Genomic DNA, 23687 nt, shown 5'->3' with positions numbered 1-23687 from the left:
TATTTTGTTGTTTTGTTTACAACTTATATATGTTATATTGTATTTTCTTTGTTTATTTGTAATATGTTCGAAACAAAATAAAAAATGAAATGAAATGAAATTGTTTAAGAGCTCCTCATTAAATTTCACAATGATCTGTAAATAAAAGACTCTTATTTGGGATTGGGACAGTGTGTGCGCTCGTGACATCAGCCATACAGATGTCCCATCACGGCAGGTTATCGTTTTTCCAATTGCACCACCAAACGCTTTCAGCGATATTCACAATGACACGGACAACTATTAAATCAAAGAACATTTTACTTAAAATACACAACATACAGACATACAAATAAAAGTGCTTGAGATTTTAAAATCTGATTGAGACGAACACGAACAGCAGAAACGGACCTCCGCAGACGTCACGCCTTGAGTTTGGCCCTCAGTTTCTCCAGAGTCTTCTGTAAAAGAGAGAGGGGTGTGTCACAAATCTCATCGTGTCCATATCTGTACAACACAGGACTATCGTGTCGAATATTCGCATAATTCACAAATAAAAAGGGAGGCAAATGTGAAGTGTGTGTGAAACATCTCAGACTTGAGCAGCAGCACTTGCTTGGTTTGGCTGCCAGTTCATGTGTAAATCTGAGGAAAGAGTCCTGAAGTCTGCAAAATTCCCAACAAGATTACCATTTGTGCAGGGGTCAATGCAACCCATGTTTTTCCTTTTGGTTTCAATGTGAACCGTGTTTTCAGCATTCGTGAGACTCATCCAGTCACGTGACCAAGATCGTCCGCATCAAGTGTAATGAGTTGCGTGTGCTGCTCATGCGTCTCACCCTCTGGAAGTCTCTGGCTTTCTCCCGGTTCTTGACATACGATTCCTGGCGGCTCCGGGACTCCTTCTGCTGTTTAACTTCCTCTAACTGACTGTACAATCTGAAACCCAACAGGAAGTTCAGACACAAACCACACTCATGTTGACCGATTTCATAGCAAAGCATATTCAGGGCTCCAAATCTAAAGCACGGGCACTTTGTTAATCTTACTTCAGCGTTTAATACTACGCAGGTTCATTTATCATCACACGTAAAAGTAAAACAGTAAAAGACCTGGGTGTTATACTCGATTGCAACCTGTCTTTTGAAAATCGTATTTCATATGTTACAAAAACAGCCTTTTTCCACCTTAGAAACATTGCTAAGCTACGTAATATGCTATCAGTTTCTGATGCAGAAAAGTTAGTTCATGCATTCATGACCTCGAGACTGGATTACTGTAATGCTTTATTAGCTGGTTGTCCTGCATCCTCAATAAACAAGCTACAGTTAGTCCAAAATGCCACCGCTAGAGTTCTTACGAGATCAAGAAAATATGATCATATAACACCGATTTTATCATCACTGCATTGGTTACCTATAAAGTTCCGTATTAATTACAAGGTATTGCTACTGACTTATAAAGCCCTAAACGGCTTAGCTCCAGTCTATTTAACGGATCTTCTATCACCCTATAATCCATCGCGCTCTTTAAGATCACTAAATTCAAGGCTTTTGGTCATACCTAGGATATCCAGAACCACCAAAGGAGGGAGAGCATTTTCACATTTGGCTCCAAAACTCTGGAATAGTCTTCCTGATACTGTTCGTTGCTCAGACTCGCTCTCCCAGTTTAAAACTAGATTAAAGTTGCATCTCTTAAGCCAGGCATTCATATAATCCTACAGTTCAAACTACAATCCGGCCTCTAGCTCATAAATGCCAGAGGAGAACTGGCCCCCGACTGAGCCTGGGTTCTCCCAAGGTTTTTTTTCTCCATTAGGTCACCTGATGGAGTTTTAGGACACCATTAGGTCACTTGATGGAGTTTTAGGACACCATTAGGTCACTTGATGAAGTTTTTCGGTTCCTTGCCACTGTTGCCTTTGGCTTGCTCAGTTGGGGATATTTTGGGGATATTTAATTTAATTTTATCAATCAATAAATTCCTCTTGAAACAAACTTTGTTGTATTATTTAAATTTAATACTGTGAAGCTGCTTTGATACAATCTGTATTGTGAAAAGCGCTATACAAATAAACTTGACTTGACTTGACACGTGAACATAAATTCTGGCTTTATACACTGGATCAGAGACTCTCTTTCAGGTGGACTGCAGAAAGTGTTTATGAATGGCATATCTTCAAGAGAACTGGTTTTAAATACGAGCTCCACAGGGTTGTGTTTGGTTCCCACTGTTATTTTCAATATATACCAATGAGCTACAACACATTAAGAGTAATACAGCTCAGTGTTTCCCCTACCATTATATAAGGGGGGCGCCCCCCCCCCCCTCCCTAATGGCTCACCCCCCACCCCTGAAGGTCAAGTAAATTTGATTTGATTTTCTTTATAGCGCCAGATTACAATTTGTTATTTTATTAAACAAACTAAATAGTCCTTAAGTAATATGTTATTTATCTTATTTCCATGATGGCATGTCTTTTCTGTCTGTATTTGTGCGTTTGTGCGTTTACAATCATCCCAATGAGTGCGCACGCAGTCACATGCACACGCACCCCGCATCACTTCCGCACCTTTAATGCAGTTTTAATAACTATCTTTATCATCAAGCATGTCCTGCAGTTTAGCAACAGACTGTTTTACGACAATCGCTGATCTGGCTGATTTGGACGTTAAGTTTGGCTTTTGGGGAGGAATGAAAGTACACCGCTGGGAAGGACTAGCCTGGGAAGGACTAGCCTGGAAATCCAGACCTAAATCTAAAAGACTAACGGTCTGGCGTCGACTAATGAAAATCGGCCAGCTTGAGGGGCGGCACCAAGCATCCATTTGAAAATCTCACTGCACGCAATAGGATAACACTACGACCAATCACAACAATAAACCCCATACGCTTAGCTTCCAGCGCAGCTAACTGGTAGATTATACTATTGCCGTATCCGGTCGACAAAATGCAAAAACGTCCTTCTTGCAAAGGAACGATTCGAGCGCCGTCTTCTGTTCCTGTTTTAGATAAAAAGCCAAGTCTAACTCATTCATTGTAGCGGCCAAAGCCGTTTCAAACAACTGGTGTTCATCCATGGGCATCTTGCAATGTTTACTAATGACTTCGATGTCACAGCTCTGTCCGTCATCCGTTTAGCTCGCCTCTGGCCCGCCTATATCAGATAACCCGATGTGATTGGTGCAGCTCAGATCGAGGGGCAGATTTAATGAGCATCATTACTCGACACCAGAGTAAACTCGCTGAGCAAATTCAACTTGTGCTCTCGCGAGAACTCTGGATTACCAGGGTAGTGAAGGACAGAAATGCACTAAAATTAATCACAGCTCTAGTTTCTTGCTGTCGGTGCGATGTCTCCGCTCTCCGAAAAAAGACATTGCAAATGTATTGTCCTTTTTAGAGCTGCCAGACCGGTCAATTTAACGAAGCAATTTTAGCTGTGCATAGAAAAACTGTCTTGTGAGTTTTGCATCATCTGATCGGCTCTTATAGAGACAACCGATCAAACTATATAAAGCTATAACGATCAGAGCACCCTTACTTTCCAAACGATCAGAGCACCCTTACTTTCCAAATCAATGCAATGAAAGCGTTGATTCTAGTGAATATCACATGTTAGAGAAATTAAAGTTAATAAAGTTAACTTTAAAGTTAATTAAAGTTGAGATTTTAAGGAAAGCAACTCAAATGTTGTTTCTTATACATAATTCAATGGTCAATCAGTTTTGGAAATGGTATATAAAAGCCAAGTTGAGAGCATTTTAATGTTTAACCCTCTGGGCCCTAAAGGTATTTTGGGGCCCTAAAGAAGTTGACATGCCCTGACGTGTGTCGCTTAAGTACATAATGGCTAAAGTCTGATTACCTGATTACATGTACATAAAAGTTTGTAGTTGAGAAAATAACGTTTATGCGTGGTAAAAAAAAAAAAGAAAGAAAAAAAAAGGGGGTTAAGTCACTGAAATAAGGCCATATAACAGTAAACATTTGTTCACAAGGCTTTTCAAAACTGGACCTTGTTGCCTAGAGTTTTTTTCCTTCAAAACAATGTGAAAACCATCCTAATCACTCCTTCGTACAGAACAATATAGACATTTAACTTTTGTAAGACACCAATTGTCAGAATGGCTGATACACGGAGGTGCGAGACATGAATAATGCTGTGATTCACACCTGAGGAGACAAAGACCCTCCCCTGGGAATATCAATGAGGAACGTGACAGAGGTCAACTATAGAGAATGAATGTGAGGAGACTTGATGATTGAATGGATTGTTTTGGCTTATTCACATAATCAAGTTTTAGTTAAAATAAGTAATCTTACTACACATTTTCTTTACACAAAGACTTCACTCAACTTTAGATCTACACTACCGTTCAAAAGTTTTAGATCTGTACTTTTTTTTTTTAAGTCTCTTCTGCTCACCAAGGCTGCATTTATTTGATCCGAAATAAAGCAAAAACTGTTTCTTTTTACAATTTAAAATACATGTTTTCTATTTAAATATATTTTAAAATGCAATGTATTCCTGTGATGATAATTTTCAGCATCAGTCTTAAAATATTCATTTCTTTCAAAAAACAACAGTAACAAAACACTAAACTCTTTCTGAGCCCAAACTTTTGAACGGTAGTGAATAATGTTACAATAGATTTCTATTTCAGATAAATGCTGTTATTTTCAACATTCATAATAATAATAATACAATTTCTTGAGCATTAAATGAGCATATTAAAATGATGCTCAAAGGATCACGTGAAACTGAAGACTGGAGTAATAATTTACATCACAGCAATAAATTGCATTTGAAAAATATATCCAATTAGAAGTCTGGAAATATAAATAAAAACATACTCATACGAAATTGCATCCACGGCTGGATCAATGCGATCTCTTGGTCACTATCCACTACACATTATCATGAATAGCGTGCGTGAGTGTGGGTGTGATCACATTAACGATAATTAGCTGAGCCAGGAGAAACTGTACATCTCTTTAGTTTCATACGGATTACATTGCAGGAGAATATTTGGTTTAAATATGAATAGTTTTATTTAAAAGTAGACATTTCAAGCTTTTAGACGTACGTTTCATGTTTGTGTGATAAGTATTGGCTGAGTTTCAGTTCATCATTCAGACATCTTTCAGAAAGTTTCTCGCGGAGACAGACACAGCTGAAAGCGCACCCTGTTGATTTTCTTTATTTTACAAAAACACAAGGATTTGTTATTGAGAGTGTACACACAAAAAAAATACCCTTTATAGTTTACACTATAGTATACAGGGGCGTAGCAACCGGGGGGGACGGGGGGGACACGTCCCCCGCACTTTTAGAAACACGGGATTCTGTCCCCCGCATTTATTTTGACCCAGCGTCAATATTTCCGCCCGTGTTCTCTGATTTGTTACTTAGACTTGAGTGAACTAACATTCAGCCAATCACAGCGCGAATCATCTCTTGGGTGTGTCTGCATGAGCTTCAAATCTCTTGTTGCTCTTGCGAATTTTCGTTCGTTTAGTCCCTTTGCTGTTTGGCCGTCTGGAGTAAAATGCACCCCAGAAAAAAAGCAGAGGACGATTACATCCTTTTTACAAACACACAAACACATTATGTTAACAATAAATAATTTGCACACAAAAAAAGCATCATGATCAGTTTTTTGGCTGTCTGATGATGACAATGAGATCGTGAGGTGCTTGAAAGCAGCTTTTGACGCGTTCGACCCGAGTTCGAATCCGCCTTTTGCCGAACTCGCTCTTCTCCATTTTCCCAACACATATGAGATGTCAAATTTATAGCCTAACATAAAGGTCTCTAGCGTTATATTTTGCCAACAAACTAAAATTGAAACCGTGATATGGCTTTGTTGTTTGTTCCTTTCTAAAACAGAACAAGACTTTAACTAATTAGCCAGTCTGTTTGTGCTGCGTGATATAAAGAAAAGTGCGCACTTTGCTCACCGATCAGCTGGTGATCTGGCGTTAAAAAAACTCAAGGGTTTATTTCTTGCAAGTGAAGAAATTAGGACAAAAGTATTGTAATTTCCCTATACTATAGTGTAATATAAAATATACTTTTGAAATATTCATTTTCATTTATAAAGTAGGCTATAGACATTTATAGGCTATGATTTTACGTCATATAATAATATAATAATGATTTGTATAATTATTCCTAATAACTGTTTGGCATTCTAAAACACCAGTGATAATGTAATGTAGACTGATAGTCTATAGGCTATCATAACTAAAAAGATGTTTGAGCCCTCTTTAGGTACAAGTCAATGCTTTTTCTTTGTTCAATGTGCATAGTTCATGGGTTGAATCCGGTTAAAGCTCTTAATTTTGAGCTCTCAAAGTGCAGCAGATTGATGCATTTAACCTTAAAATGCAAAAAAAAAATCTTCCGGGGGAGCATGCCCCCGAACCCCCCTAGAAGGACAGAGGTCCACCCAACATAGGGGGTATCATCACCATACAGCTTTTGTCCCCCCCACTTTTATAAAGGCTGCTACGCCCCTGATAGTATACATATAAGTATGGCCAAAAATGACAGTCACTTCAGTCTATAAGTTGTTTACGCTGTCATGAGGAAAATATCCATCAGAACGCGCCGGGCTCAGAGGGTTTTATGTCTTATAATGTCTTATTGTTTATGTCTTAATTGTGTATAACTAAGGATGTCATGAGAACTTATACGTCGGTATCAACATTTAAAAATCTTGACGGTACTTGTTTTTTCTACAGTACCGTAAGTGTACCGATGGTACTGAGCATTTATGCACTATAGCATGTAGGTTGAATACAAACAGATTCTCACAGAAAATGTCATTTTAAAACTTTCTGAGATGTAATGTCACACAGTGTTAGTGATTCAGCGATACCGCTCCTCTCTCTCTCTCAAAATGCACAAATGGTTTTTAGTATCCACATCGATTGTGCTCTGCGAGTGAGCTGCACGGTGCAATACTTTAGCACACATCGATTATATCATGCCAATTTATGAATTCAAGCGATTTTAAACTATGACGTACTCGCATGCTCAACCAAACACACACAAACGCCTCTCGCGAGAGTCAGATTTTCTCGGCTGATTACACATAAACGTTCAAACACACACAGTTGTGTCAAAATGCCAGTCTTGGCGAACACTTGCGATGGTTATGTGAATGTGAACAGCATGTCTCCGTCCACTAGGTTTTAGTGACAGCAGCCTTTAAAACCTGCTACTGTCTACTATTGGCTGTCTGTATTAATGCAGGGCTCGAATTTCGGCGCGGGATTGCGGGTATTGCGCATAATTTTAATCATTCCCGCAGGTCTCCCACTTATAATGCGGGAAATTCCCGCAAACATTGATTCACTTTAGCCTGTAGGTTGTATTGGTAAATTAATCCACACAGATTATAAAATCAAATCAGTCATTTTAAAACTGTCTGCGAGACGCAATTTCTGAAACAGCGCGAGTGATTCAGCGTTTTTTTTATGAGAAGTCAATCTATCGGCCCATTTGCTCTGTACTGACAGAGGCTGCAGAGCAGGAACATGTGTGTTTCCTTCAGTGTGCTGTACCTCTCCGTGCGCCGGTGCATCTCTGCCTCCTCCACGCGTCTCTGAGCGGCGGTGCAGATCCTGACCTCAGCAACACTCTTCAGTCCGTGTTCAGGCGTGCTCGCTTCATCAGCGTGTGCTGCGGTGGGAAGCCTGTTGGACACGTGCTGCTCGAGGCGTGTCGTCACCGTGTGTCTGGCTCTGATCTGAGCGACCCGGAGCGCTGACCTGTGAGCCAGACCGTCCCGCCGCTGACGCTGAGCAGGAGAGCTCTGAAACTCCAGCAGCATCACTGCAACACAGACACACACGCTGCAAACACAGGCACACTAGGGCAATTCATCGAATTTCTAATCACGATTACGATTATGGATGCCACGATTATGTAATCGCTCAAAAAAAAAAAAAGTCCACTTGCACTATTCTGCGTGCTTAAAGGACAATTCCGGTGAAAAATGAACCTAGGGGTAATTAACACATGGTTACCGAGTCGATCGTTCCCTGGGATGCGTTTTCATGAAAATCGAATGTAAAGAGTTTTATCTTAAAAAACAGATTAGCTTATAACACTAGTATATGGGGCACAGAGTAAGTAAAAGTAAATCGCTAGTTAATACCACTAACAAGGCTCAAAATAGCCTCACACTAACACAGTAGCATAATGAGGGTGCCTACATGCAAACCGAAGCATTGAGAACTTTGTAAGTGTACAGACAGTTTAATAAGAAGATACTTTACAAAGACAGTACATTACACGTTTACAGAGAGGATCCATCTTGGAAAACAGTTTCGACTAATCGAGTCACGAACGCCGTGCTACGTTAGATTTCCTCTCTGTAAACGCGTAATGTACTCGATTAGTTAATTACCCCTAGGTTCATTTTTCACCGGAATTGTCCTTTAAGGTGTGTTTAGAGCATGTTACGTTGTAAGAGGCGAACCACGTCTACCACTAAATGTATTATAATAGGCCTATATAATTCTTAAAAAAGTGGATCGCGGGACTCGTGGCTTGATGACCATGGCGAAATCTGGGTCCTATGGCCAATCGAGTTGAGAACCACTGGTATAAAGCTATTCAAAACATCATTCAATGTAAATTGTGATAATCGTAATTAATAAAAAGATCGTAATTAATAAATCACAATTACAAGTTCATGGGAATAATCGACCATTTTGATTTTTGTCATAATCGTGCAGCCCTAAGTCACGCCTTCGTGAAGAGTTCACAGCCTGAAAGTTCACCAACCAGCATGAGGGAACGATGGCTTTGGCTCCTCTGATTGGCTGTCGTCCTCCACCGGACGGCTCGGCGCTTTGTCCTACGAGAGACAGGATTTGTTAGGTTTGAATGTTAAAATGAAAATTAGCCCATGATTTCCTCACCCTCAAGCCATCCTAGGTGTATATGACATTCTGCTTTCAGACGAACACAGAGTTATATTAAACACCCTGACGCTTCCGAGCTTTATAATGCCAGTGGATTGCAACCATCAGATTGAAGCTCATAAAAGTGCATCCATCATAAGTGCTCCACACTGCTCTGGAGGGTTAAGAAAGGCCTTCTGAAGCGAAGTGTTCGTGTAAGAAAAATATCCATATTTAAAACTGAATCGACTAAAATAACTAGCTTCCGGCCAATGAACATACGGATTCGACTTGGTGTAAACGCAATTAATGTGACGTACTGCTGATATTCACACTCTGCCATTTACGCTTACTACACCAGGGCTTGAATTTCGGTGCGGGAATGTGGGGATTGCGCATAATTTAAACCATTCCCGCAAGGTTAGCTTTTATAGTGCGAGAAATTCCCGCACAAATATATTTGCTTCATCGTAGAGCAAATGATTAAAAACAAAATTCACAGATGCGAGAAAAAAGATGTCAAACTGTCTTTTATTTTTTTATTTAATTCCTCAATCAGCGCTGGACCGGCATTCTCTGTCTTCCGCTGAGCCCTGGCCGTAGACAGATCATGTGTTTCACGCTGTCAATGCAGTGGTCTGCGATGCGCTGATCTTATTCACACTATCGAGTGTAGGTGCAGCATTCTAACATTGAGTCATAATGAGCTGTTTGTGAAGAAATTATCCGCTTCCAAATTACGTCATTTTAATCACGAAATTGAAACATTAAAAAACAATTCGCTCTTTATGGTGTGCGAGTGGTAGAGCGCGGCAGCAACGAACCATCAGCTTGCAGCGTAACATTGAATGCTCGGCCGAACAGCTGATCATAGCTGTATAGGGCGCCTTATTTTTCATCTCCATAAATATATCTAGTAGTAAAGCTAATGCAAGGGCTAGAAATCAATTCATCTTTTGCTGATACTTCCTTGTCATCATGGAGAGCGCAGTTCATGGTTGCATAGCAACGACAGATGTCACGGGAGAGCAAGCGCTTGTGGAAAGGAGACAGCGGCGCACCCCCGCTTTCCACTTGTTTTTACACATCTAGAGCGACGTTGTTGATTGATTGAGCATGTGACTGCACGTTTCTCCTTGTTTTCTATTGTTATGCGCATGAAAGACTCTGAAACAGAGACATAAATACATATAGTTTAAACTGAGTTCTTAATATCAATTTGAAGGAGAGCATGGCGCATTTTGTATGACGTTTTAAAAAAAAGCAAAGAATTGAACTGAACTGAAACACATGAACGACACTGAAATAGAGAGACATTAATATATACTCTAGGCCTAGTTTAAAAAGAGGTCTTAATGTCAATTTGAAGAGCATGGTGTATTTTGTATTTTTATTTATTTTTTTAGTAACTGTTTTGAGAGCTGGAAATGCTTAATTAATGTGTACAAATCTGTACATATTAATAAATGAAGATGATTAAATTAGACCGATGCATCAAAAGTTATTCTCCCCCCCCATAATCTTTAGATCCCCCCCATGTGACCCATGTAAGGGGGGAATTCCCCCCAGTTTAAAAAACAAAATTCAGGCCCTGTACACTACTTCCGACGTCACAAGTTGCGCTTTAGGCCTAAGTAGACCGCGTATGGCCGTAAGCTAGAATTTTACTTGATAAAGTTTTAAATATGGATATTTTTCTTACACAAAGTAAAATTCTAGCTTCCAGCCATACGCAGTCTACTTAGGCCTAAAGCGCAACTTGTGACGTCGGAAGTAGTGTAGTGTCATGGCGTAGCGTAAATATCAGCAGTACGTCACATTTTACACTTAAGTAGAATCCGTATGTTCATTGGCCGGAAGCTAGTTATTTTACTTTATATAAAGTTTTAAATGCGTTTATTTTTCCTCACACTAACTCTTCTTTTTGCTTCAGAAGGCCTTTATTGACCCTCCAGAGCCGTGTGGAGCACTTTAATGATGAATGGCTGCACGTTTATGGACTTGCACCATGCACTACCATTATAAAGCTCAGAAGAGCCAGGACTTTTTTTATATATAACTGATTGTATTCGTCTGAAAGCAGAGAGTCATATGCACCTAGGATCAGAGTCCTGCAACGGGTCAGGTACCCGCATAAAAGTAGCTAAAACGGGTGGATTGTGACATTCCTAAAATTCATGGGCGGGGACGCGGGCGGATAATGAACTCCTTGCGGGCGGTATGTCTAAATTACCATTACACATACGCAAATATGTGTTTTAGTCAGGCCATCCTTAAAAATATTCTTGTTTGCCGTAACCCAACCAACCCTGTCAATTTAGGACCGACCCAATTTAATTTTTTTCTCCCCTTTTAGTCCGACCAAGTTGCGACATTAAATTTCTCTGTACTGTAGGCTAATAGGCCTATGTGTTGTAGCCCAGTCATTAAAAAATGATTTAGTTTCATATTCATGTTTAAATAAAAAAAAACTACTTTTTTTTTTTCATGTTGATTATATAAAAAGTGAAAAGCATGAATAAGATAAGATGATCCCGAATATCGTGAGACAAATGGAGTGGGCAGACATGATTTTGACCACTTCATTAAGTTTCTTTAAAGTGAATTTCGTTTTGTATTAATTGTATCTTAATTTTAATCAATGTTTCATCAACCAAATTCCTGGATTTAATAAATAAGAAGTAAATATAGCAGGCAGGCAATATAATCAGGACACGGAGGCGCCCGCGCGTGAACTGATCGTCTCTTAATTGAACCGGAACTCATCGTATAAGCTACTTGCCTCACAGACCTGAGAAATAGAAAGCATGAAATGTGTACTTTTAAACAAAACAATTCAAAACGAAAGAAAACAGACTGCTCTCTGCTTATAATCCGTATGAAATGTGCATTTCTCTCTGGCGCGTTCACTACTGCGAAGATCGCGAGTCAGCATCGTCATCTTTGACACAGAAAACACTTGCTTATTAATAAACAATTGAAATGTCTCATTGATATATTTGACATTAATGATTACTTTTCCCAGTTCTTTGTGACAGCTTTTAGGCGCGTTATTGGCAGCGCACCCTTACATGTTACATGAACGCGTCACCTGTGTGGTTTATCGCGGGCACGGGTCGGGTAACGGGCCAAATATTAACGGGTCTGGGTGGGTGCGGATTTAATTTTGATATTATCATGAGTGACGGGTCGGATCTGGTGCTGAACTTTGCGGGTACGGGCGGGGGCGGGTCTCCAAAAATGGACCCGTGCAGGACTCTGCCTAGGATGGCTTGAGGGTGAGTAAATCATGGGCTAATTTTCATTTTTAAGTGAACTGCTCCTTTAAGAAGGGATGCATGATGCGCACTCATCTGTGCCCTCACCTCACTGCAGTCAGATGTGCCTTCCTGTGGCTCACTCCCCGAGTCTTCAGTGAGGTCCTGTAGGGTGGACTCTGGCAGGCTGATGAACGAGATGGTGGACTCCTCCAGAATGCCCTTCCCGTCACCCGCCGCCTGGCAGGAGCAAGACGAGTTTACAGACACGTTATCTGAATGTCCTACATGATGGCTGTGTGACGCTCATACATGGCCAAACTCTAGTGAATGTGCTCAAGTAAACCAGCATGAGCCGACTCATGTTCAGTATTGCTGTGCTGCAGTTGGACACTCTTAAGGGACAGTTCACCCAAAAATGCCAACAGTCATTCCAAACCTGTATGCAATTCCATCTTTATTCAAGAGGATATTCTGGACAAACAACACCTGGTCCCTACTGTACGGACTGACACAAAAATATATGTGATATCTAAACTGTACCTTTTTAAAAACTTTCAGGAAGTAGCACACCTGAAATGTTTTTTCTTACACCACCATTTAAGGGATTAGAAAAAGCGGTTTAACACTCTGGGGGTCAGTTACATAAACATAGCCATTATGTTAATATGATCTAGTATGACCCACTAGCAGTTAGTCAAGAGGCAGTCATTCTTACTTTGATATCAAATTAGGCCAATCTACATTATGTAACTGATTTCAAACAGTTATGAACAGTATTAAAGAAAAAAAGTTGTTGTCTAACCTGCAAGACTAGTCTTTCTTAAGACTTTACTCATGTAAACCCATTCTTATAGTGTGTGCAAGTGTGTGGGAGAACTAATGTTGTCTAATTTATGGGGCTGATCCAGCAATTTCTCTGGGGACAAATCTTGAGGGACTGTTCACCCCAATTTTTGGGTCAACTATTCCTTTAAGTCATTCCAAAAATTTTCGTTCATATTCACAAATGAAGATTTAAAAAAAAAAATTAAACCAGAGAGATTTCTTTCCCTTCATTGAAAATCTATTCACACAAAACTTTATGAAGAGTTTGTCAAACTTAAGAGTCATGTGTCGCCACCTACTGGTGTAACGATGTAATTGATACAATCTTTATTTGGCAAGTTACATGATCTGCTCTATTTTGATCGCTACCGTAGACATCGGTGTTTGTATCCAAACAAACTTTTATCCCAGTACTTCAGTGATAATATGAATATCTGTAACCCAGAAAAACGATGCAGTGTGGTTAAAAAGACTGTTTGTGAAACTATTTCATACCTTTACTGTACAATAAGTGCTCTCTCTGGATCAGCAGCAGCGCAAAGATTGAAATGTTCCAGTGTGATTTTGGCAAAGGTTTACAGACACATACACAGAATGATTGTCATTTTAGGAATGGGATCACGTGGGTGTTTGAATCGAGGTCACCATCTTTAAAGCATGTGTTGTCAAACTTCACTGCTCTCGCACATTCAGTTCATGATGGCAAAGTCTTGGTAAAAAAAAGACTTCTGTAGTGGCTTTGTATGGTGCAGCATTAAAGGGTTCGTTCACACAAAAAGACATGCTGAGATTTGTGCTTTAAACTTTGTTGCAGGCAAATGATCTGCCATTCATATAACTGGCATATTAAAAGTAATTTAAAAAGTCCCCATGTGGTGAAAATCCAGCTTTTAATGTTGTTTATGTGTCTGTGGTGTTTTTAATGTGCTTTAAGACAAGCCATGTGTAAATTCATAAGTCGACAGCATTGCTGAGTATTTTCTCCTTAAAACTGCAGTGAACCAAAGACAGTCTCAAAAACACGGTTTGAAATCGCTGGTGTTTCTGACGTCACAAACTACCTTGTAACCAATCAGATTGATCGTCAACCAGTGGATCTCTGAGCTGAGTGAGTGAGTGAGTGGAGGCGGGGCTCATTTGCATATTCACAGAACCACGCATACTAAATGAGGCAAGGGTGTCGAGTTACACTCAAGATATTTTAAAGGTGCATTAAGCAACTTTTCATGTTAAAAATACCCGTTTTCTAACCCATACATGCTTAAACAATTGCCTGATGGGCTGAATGAGCCCTTCTCTGATCACTGAGATTGTCTCTATAATCCTGTAAAGTAAAATAAATAAGAGGGATTCGGGCCGGAATTTTAGACTGGGCGTGACGTCATGCGCGTTCACGGCACGCTCACCTGGCTGTCTGGCAGGTTTGTGTATTCGCCGCCATTCTCCGTAGAAGATGGATTCTAAGAGACCGGCTTGTAGTTCATTTCAAACACCAACGCAAACTCCACGTAAGTTAAAAAAAAGAAAACTTTTGTCCTTGAGCGTGCACACTTCTGGCTGCAGTTATGCTTGCCGACAGAGGGGGCATAGTTCTGCAAAAACTCAGAGACTTGCGCAATGCACCTTTAAGGCATGAAGACATTTTTTCCCCAAGGCAAAAACTTTTAAATATTTAATTTTGCTGATTAAAGATCAGTTTTAAGTGATACAGTTATTGACTACAGGGGGACTTTAAACGTTTATGTACTGCAGGTGTGTTTTTTTTCTTTCTCTGAACTCAAAGAATCAAGCACAAAGCTGTATGGTGAGATGGTTTCGTAGACTCTACCTGTGCTCTTTCCAGAAGCTGGCTCAGCGTGTTTTCCTCCACAGTTGACATCACTTCCTGTGAGGGTAATTGGGCTGCGGGTGCAAGGCTTTCTTCCTGTAGACGGGTCTGGAGAGGGGAGCGTGGCATGAGGCTAACGTCCATGTCATCGTTCTCACAGAGGGACTCGTGGGTAAGAGAGAGCTGCTCCACAGACGTCTGCAGGTCCGCTTGAGACTGAATCAGTGCGTCTGCGCGCAGGAGCTGCAGGGATTGGTCTGTCGAGTCCAGCCAATCAGAGGCCTCGTCCACACTTGCATCCGTTCCACACTTCTCTGCTTCCAGCGGGACGCAGAGAGCCGTCGAACAGTCCACGCTCTCGTTGTTTGTGACGTCAGAGGGCAGAGGAAGAAACAGATCTGAGGCGTCGTCTACGGCACAGAAAATAATGAACATCAGCAACTCTTGAGATTTCTTGAGCACTAGAACTAGAACTGACTGTGAAAGAAAATAAACCGCTCCAGCAAGCGAGCAGTACAAGAGTGTTCATGTTTCAGTCTTTGCTTTCAGCACAAGTGATATGCCGAAAAAAAATGCCGACAGTTATTACAGATATTACAATACTGTCATCACTAGTGATGCACCCAAATGAAATTAAAGATCTCGTTTAGCAAAAACTAAAACTATAAAATCAACACTCAAATAAAAACTGAGTTTCATAAAAACACTTCAATTGCACAAGGCGGCAGTTTTTATATCAACAATGAATTTTGAGAAAAATTATATCATTGCTGAACTATAAACATTTAAATGGTGAAAATTGTCTGTTTGAATAAATCCTGAAAACAATACATTTTGAAGAACAGGTTAAGTAAAACTAATGAATATGTAATTATTTTAGGGCTGTAATGATACACCAAACCCACGATTCGATTCGTATCATGATTTTTGACCCACGATTCGATACAAACCTCGATTCTTTTAGTTGGAGGAGAGAAAAGAGAAAAAAAAAAGATATTTTTATTAAATAACATTTGAAAAACCTGTATAAACTGAACACCAAAGAACAATATTAACTATTGAGCGGTTGTGACGCGTTAATGTAACATGTAAGGGTGGCGCTGCCAATAACGCACCTAAAAGCTGTCACAAAGAACCGGCAAAAGTAATGATTATGAATATGTCAAATATAGCAAGGAGACATTTTAATTGTTTATTAATAAAAAAGTGTTTTCTGTGTCAGTGTCGGCTGCAAAGATGAAGTTGACGATGCCGACTCGCGATCTTCGCAGTAGTGAACGCGCCAGAGAGAAATGCACATTTCAGATTTTTGGTGCCACGTCCATAACGAATGTGTAATTCCCTCATATTAAATATAAAAACGCATGTGTAGACATATTTTTCTAATGTCTGGACTCCTTTATTAAGGGAGTATGGATATATAAACAGACGTTTCTATATATTGGTATTAAATGCATTTTCTGAGAATTTATATTTCAAGTTTTGACTGCAAATGTCACGTCCATAACGCTGGAACTGCCCAATAGTAATTTAAAGATGTGGTATCCAGCATTGGATCTGGACGGGAAGGATAACTCTGGGAGTTGGAAGGGGTGTGTCGCGATTCTGCCTTCTCATACCGCGACACAGGTTCGTGGATCTGAGTGTTGCGATTTCAGTTTCATATCACATTTCGTTACAGCCCTAATATATACAGACCCTTTCCAAAAAATTTGAATATCATGGAAAAGTTTATTTATTTCCATAATTCCATTCAAAACGTTGAACTTCCATAGATTATAGATTCAGGGCCCACAATTTAAACGATTTCAAGTATTGTACATATTGTACGATATTTGTACATAATTTGGGCTTCCAGCTCATAAAACCCATGAAAACAGGATTTCAAAAAATTTGAATATTACATGAAATCACACAGTAATTACACAGTGATACCATGGTCATTGAACCAGGTTTTGGTTATTTTGGCAGTGTGGGCAGGTGCAAATCCTGCTGGAAAATGAAGTCAGCATCTCCATAAAGCTTGTCTGCTGAAGGAAGCATGAAGTGCTCTGGAAATGTCCTGGTAGACGGCTGTGTTGAGTGGACAGCACAGTGGACCAACACCAGCCGATGACATGGCTCCCCAAACCAACACAGACTGTGGAAACTTCACACTGGACTTCAAGCATCTTGGATTGTGTGCCTCTCCATTCTTCCTCCAGACTCTGGGACCTTGGTTTCCAAATGAGATGCAAAATTTGCTCTCATCAGAAAAGAGGACTTTGGTCCACTGTGCTTTATTAAATCCAGAGTCAACACAGCCGTCTACCAGGACATTTTCAGAGCACTTCATGCTTCCTTCATTTTCCAGCAGGATTTGCACCTGCCCACACTGCCAAAATAACCAAAACCTGATTCAATGACCATGGTATCACTGTGTAATTACTGTGTGATTTCATGTAATATTCTAATTTTTTGAAATCCTGTTTTGGTGTGTTTTATGAGCTGGAAGCCCAAATAATGTACAAATAAACAACTAAATACTTGAAATCGTTTATGTTGTGGGCCCTGAATCTATAATCTAAGGAAGTTTAACGTTTTGAATGGAATTATGGAAATAAAAACTTTTCCATGATATTCAAATTTTTTGGAAAGGATCAGTATATGCACATACATACTGGATATGAAAATGCGACGTTATGAGACAAATTACTAGTCATCACTGTTGTTTAGATGAAGAACAGTGAGCAGCAGAAGAATTGCACGAGGAACTACCAATTTTAGTACTGCTATAGTAATGTTTAGAACCGCTACAGTAAACTTAAGAGAAATATTTCAAACGTGTTTCACAGTACTATGTAAAGCAGATTGGACAGATCCTTGGTTGTTCGGGTAAGTGCATCATCTACTACTTGAACCTTATTGTAAAGCATTACTGTTTTGTTAATTAAGCCCTTTTCACACAGCGCTTTGAACCCGGGAAATTGCCGGCAAATTGCCAGAGCGCCTTCTGTGTGAACGCAAACTCGACCCGGGATTTATGCCGGGTCGGGACCTAGTAACATTGCCGTGTTCAGTCCCGGAACGCGCGCTGTGTGAACAAAAGCCGTAATAATGCCGTGTCGTAGTGATGACGCTGAAGCGCGGGATCGTTCACTAGCTGTGAAACGGTACGTAATACGCAATTTTATGATCGAATCAGAGAAAAAAAATGCACAAGCGTGGCAAGAGAGAGAGAGAGAGAGAGAGAGAGAGAGAGAGAGAGAGAGAGAGAGAGAGAGAGAGAGAGAGAGAGAGAGAGAGAGAGAGAGAGAGAGAGAGAGAGAGAGAGAGAGATCGCAGCTCATAAGCAAACTTAAGACGCTGCTGAGATTACAAGTCACATCGATGTCACGTGTCTTTACGGCATTTTTACGGGTTGTGTGTGAACGCACTCTCTGATTCCGGAACATCACTGGCAGTGTGAATGAACCAAAATCAAACGAACACGGGTCAAATCCCGGGTCACTTTATCCGTGTATTTTCCAGAATCTCTGTGTGAAAGGGGCTTCAGTTAACTACCTTAGTTAACATGAACTAAGAATAAATACTACTTCAGCATTTATTAATATTAGTTCATTTTAATTAACATTTACTAATACATTATTCAAATCAAAGGTTGTATTTGTGAACATTAGTTAATGCACTGTGAACTAACATCAACAAACAATGAACAGCTGGATTTTTATTAACAAAGATTAATAAATACTGTAACAGATGTAATGCTCATTGTTAGTTCATACATTAATATTAACTAATAAACCTTACTGTAAAGTGTTGCCAACAAAACTCATACATTCGCACGACAAGTTATCAATACCGTAACCAGCTGTCAACAAATGTCACTCCCTTTTGCCAGAAACTGGCGGGCGTAGGCTACAGGATCTAAACGCTGCCAGCTTTTACTTTACTAAAAAAAAAGCGCCGTCTGCGTCATTGAGAAGAAAAAGTTGACAAGTGTGAACACGCCCTTGTAAGTGTTTTTGCTCTTTCAGTTACCGTGTGGGGCGTCAGTAGAAGCACTCCTGTCCTCGTCTGAGTGCTGTAAGGCAGGTGACATCAGTGACCCGGCCTCAGCGGCCCGGTCCAGACCGGAGCTGCTCACGACTGCAGCTGAAGCAACACAACGACAGTCAGAGCAATGAAACACACCGGCAGAGACGCCACCAAAGCCTCACATCATTACCTGTGTGGGTGCTGCTCTGATCAAACACCTGAGATGAACCCATATCTGACGCTCTGCCAATCAACTGGCTCACGACAGACTCATGGAGCTCGACGCTCGAGTGCGAGTCTGAGCCGGTTGAGTGACCGGCAGAGGAGTGGCTGGAGTCTGAAGCCCTGTCCCGGTCAGAGGACGACGGAGGGGACGCTTCAGACGGGGGTTCACCGGGTCTGATGGATAACTGATCAGACAGGCGCTCGAGGATCCGGGTCACGGTCTCACTCCAGCCCTGAAATGACCACGCCAAGACATTAGCATGGCAACAGAGTCAGGAGAATGTAAATAAGAAACATGCATATGCGTGGCACCTGACGGCTCTGATCGGCTCTCACTACATTTCTAGATGAAGAAGAGGAAGATGAAGAGGAGTCAATGTCTGGATGGGGCTGAAGTGGCTGGAAAGCACCTAAAAACAAACAAAAACAAACCAAACAACTATCAGAATAAGACTGCAGTATAAAACATAAAATAAATCCACATTGAATTTCTTATTTTAATGTAATTTCAGAATATGGCTGCTTGATTAGGATGATTATTTCCCTTGATATTGTAAATGCCAGTAGTTATGCAGCAGTTAGTGAACCATGACAATGGCTTTTCAACGGCGGGTTCAGTCTAGGTCTGTCGAACAAAACAGCACGAGTCGCTCACTCTCTGATGTACCGGAGGACTTCGCTTTATAAACTATATTTTTCATATAAATTATAACAACAAAACGGGCATTTTTCCATAGTTGTGCGAGTATCCTCATAAGAGCAGTCTTAAATGACTTAAGGGGGGATTTATTGGATTACTAGGAATTTCACTGTTTTAACTTGAGAGAAGTTTCTTGTTTTACCAGTATATGATAAATAGCTGTAATAAATCAGGAAACCAGATGGTCAAATAAACCCTGCGTATGAGTGGACAGTCTCCTGATTTGTGCTTATAGATGACAGAGCAATAACTCCAGGCTAATGAAATGTAAAAATATTTAAACATTTCATTTTAATTGATTATAATTGAGCAAAATAACCAGGATGATCAATTTAACCATTATGCAGCATGATGAAAATGTGACTAAGTTTTTTTAATTGTCTAAAACGCACAGGGCATTTAGTCGACTAAACCTTGACAAAAACAGAACAAGGTTGACTAAATATGATAAAAGATAAAAAGATTAAATTCAAACTAAATATAACAAAGACAAAATGAACACTTGTAGTATCTTGGATGAAGCCCATGTGTTGTCTGCTCTAACTGAAGACAAAAACTTATGAAACTTCATTAACCAGCCACTCTTGATTTGAATTACATGTGCCAACCCCTTTTTACCATAGTTGAAAGAATTTGGCAAAAAAAAAAGAAAGAAAAGAAGAGGTTTGTATATGTAAAGCTTGACTGCCAAATCAGATAACAAAGCTTCTCAGGGCAGCGCTCGGATTGGCTATTTGAGTTGACTCATTTAAATCGTTAAGTCAGTTGCAATTATTAATGTCAATTAACAGATTTTACATTAAAATACTATTTGTGCGGTGCAACTGTGTGTCACTCTTAGAATTAAATGTAAATTGCACATCCACACCAGCCCACTTTTGTAAATGACTCAAACTATAATTCAGCCGACTGTCCCTCCTAAAACTTTGCGGTGTGTGTGTGTGTGTGTGTGTGTGTGTGTGTGTGTGTGTGTGTTGGTCCTCTTAACAGCATGAAAAACAACACGATTACATACAGAAAGCGAGCAGAGAGCACTCTTTATATTCAGTGGAGCGGTCAAGCACTTCATTTCAGCATGAGCTCACAAAGACTCGGCACAATGAGCCTCTTGTTCACATCGGCTCACTCAGCTGGTTAATGAGGATTGGTGAATGTCTGCCATTTCCAGTGGATTTACTCTGTGCAGTGACTGTTCATGTGATCTTTGATGCAGCGGGAGCAAATATAAATGTAGTGCCACTTTCCCCCAGTAGGTAAAGTAATTGCGGCAGCTGTAATTCTGCTCATTTTTAACTGCGAGTAAAATGAAGTGATGCGTCTGTAAGGCACCAGGAGCTGAGATGTGAGCTCGCAGCTCCTCGTGAAGCGCACTGGACCAGGACTGACCCGCTGGACTAGTGATCGGCGCTCCTGCACAGAGAACACGCGAGCGTGTGTGTTCTGCACGTGCACACACACACCTCACGCTACAGGAGCCAGTGTTTACCTGCATGTGTCAGTGATGCGTGGAGCTCTTGGCTGTATCTGTGGATGATGCGCTGCACAGAACCGCTCGTGTCCTGCGGCGGGTCAGCGGGGGACGGGCCGCACACATCAGGATCCACACTGAGACGAGAATCCTCTGAGGAACACACGAGCTTCAGAGGCAGATCTCTTCCTCTGGCGGATAACAGACCGCGTACAGGACATGTGTTCACTAGGGATGGGCTAGAGTACCGGACCGTACCAGCAACGACCGATTACAAAAACTATATACAATTTATATTTATATCCAGCGACGACCGACCATGAAAACAATGATTTATTTATATATATATATAGGAAGACAATATTTTTACTGACCCCTAGAGTATATTGTTACAAAAACATTTCTATTTTAAATAAATGCTGTTCTTTTTATTCAAAGAATATCTATATTTAAAATTATAAAAAATATTTCACAAATATTAGTTTACCATATTTTTTTTTTTTTTTTTAAAAGGTAGACTTGATGAGCATAAAAATATTACAAATAGTAACGTTTCCATACTTTTGACCGGTATTGTATAGACACTTTTTCTGATTGGTTATGAAACAACTTACATTTGCACAAAACAAAAGGCTGCGAATGCCACGCAAACTTATAATCATGAATCATGATTTTAACGTAAAATGGTCAAACAGCACGCATGACCTTGCTTTTCTCGATTAAATTATTGACAATTAATCGATTGCATACATTTCAAAAGACAAATAAAACATTTTCAAGTTGTTTTTTTTAACCATTTAAAATATTGTTTTAAATAAAAAATATATATAAAATATTAGATTTAATCAATATTCACTCATCAATTACTGAACACATGATGGTTATTGATGAATGAAGTCAGTACAATGACTAAAATGGCAAACAGTCAGTCAATATAACATTTTAGCTCATGAGAAAGTACTAAATAAAACCAAAATATTTCTACAACACTTCAGAACTACAGTTGTGGACTCTCTTTAGGTTAAGTGTTTCTGAAGGCTTTGATTAATCTCATTTAAAAAGCGTTTCAGTTTACCAGTGTTCATTCACTCTTGCAGAGGTTCCTTGTGGGTAAATTACGGCTGTCAAACGATCAACATTTTTCTAATTAAATTATCGCAAGGCAAATTTGGCTGAGAAGTTACACTCAAAAGATAGTCATTATTGTGTTAAATGAGAAAAGCATAAAATAGATATTACTAAAAGTAGCTTTAGAAAGAAATGTTTTGTTTGATTCAACAGAATGTATTACACAAACGTTTAGGCTACGACGGCCATGTTTTTCTCCCAGAAGCTGCATCTAAATTGGCATTTAGATATATATTTTCAGACTGTTTATTGCAGCTCCATTACAATTGCATGCATAAAGCCATGAGGTTAAAGGTATATTTAAAGGGTGTATATTAAAAGGTATAGTTTTACAACAATCAAATATTTTTATTGACGCACACGCCCCGCCCTCGAGTACAAATTTTTCAGACCTATTGAGAAGTCGAAATGAAAAACTGACAAAAATGCCCATCCCTAATGTTCACACTCTGTCTGTGAATGTAACTGCTCACACACACCTGGCTCATGGTCACTAGTGAAGTAGCTTCCCGTTGAGATCGTAGTGGATGAGAGATAGTCTGGGTCAACAGATGATGGACAGCCAGCGCTAAACCGCTAGCAAACAAACAGAACAGTTTTACACAGTGTGATTCTACAAACACACACACTCTGATCAGCAGCCAATCATCTGAGCTCAGTTCAAGTGTAGAGCCCTTCATTAGCAAACATGCATAATTCACATGTACTTCAGGTACAAAACGCTTTCATCATTGCTCAAATACACTCGCGCACACACACACACACACTCTCTCTCTCTCTCACACACACACTCTCTCTCTCTCTCTCTCTCTCTCTCTCTCTCTCTCTCTCTCTCACACTCACACACTCTCTCTCTCTCTCACACACACAGATCATCAGCTAATTGTCTGAGCTCAGTTCAAGTGTAGAGACCTTCATTAGCAAACATGCATAATTCACATGTACTTCAGGTACAAAACGCTTTCATCATTGCTCAAATACACTCACTCTCACACACACACACACACACACGCACACGCACACGCACACGCACACGCACACATCAGCTTCTCTTAGCATAATCACTGGTGTGACGGCACGCTCAGATTTGGCTAGTTTTCATCACTGATCCATAAACTGTGGATCTCAGAATGAGTTAGCGTTCATCAGTGACGTCAGGTGTGTTACAGGAGCCGTTATCTGCAGTGAGAGAGACAGTCTTACCTCCTGCTGGAGCTTCATGAGGCACGGACCTGAGAAGGAGAAGTAGTAGTTAACAGGAAGTGTTAAAGCACAAACAACCATCTATGGCTGCATGATATTGAAAACAAAAACACATTTTTCTGCGATATA

General features: G+C 40.1%; 1 protein-coding gene across 2 annotated transcripts in view; it reads right to left on the bottom strand.

Annotated features, from left to right (window-relative positions):
- Positions 1-282: 282 nt before the first annotated feature.
- The window catches only part of LOC309507031 (uncharacterized protein), a 44921-nt gene continuing 21516 nt past the window's right edge, over positions 283-23687 (bottom strand). For both annotated transcript variants that reach the window (XM_082181087.1, XM_082181088.1), the window contains exons 18-29: positions 23559-23587; positions 22835-22931; positions 21246-21380; positions 19372-19469; positions 19025-19292; positions 18838-18951; positions 14818-15227; positions 12270-12401; positions 8786-8858; positions 7558-7828; positions 819-918; positions 283-440 (exon numbers count right to left, since the gene is read on the bottom strand). In XM_082181087.1, the coding sequence (XP_082037213.1) occupies positions 402-440; positions 819-918; positions 7558-7828; positions 8786-8858; positions 12270-12401; positions 14818-15227; positions 18838-18951; positions 19025-19292; positions 19372-19469; positions 21246-21380; positions 22835-22931; positions 23559-23587 (1766 nt within the window). In that variant the 3' untranslated portion in view covers positions 283-401. The remainder of the gene's footprint in view (positions 441-818; positions 919-7557; positions 7829-8785; positions 8859-12269; positions 12402-14817; positions 15228-18837; positions 18952-19024; positions 19293-19371; positions 19470-21245; positions 21381-22834; positions 22932-23558; positions 23588-23687) is intronic.

The sequence above is a fragment of the Leuciscus leuciscus genome (assembly GCF_965113295.1).
Source record: "Leuciscus leuciscus genome assembly, chromosome: 9".
Lineage (NCBI taxonomy): Eukaryota > Metazoa > Chordata > Actinopteri > Cypriniformes > Leuciscidae > Leuciscus > Leuciscus leuciscus.
This window is presented reverse-complemented; position numbering and strand designations above follow the sequence as displayed.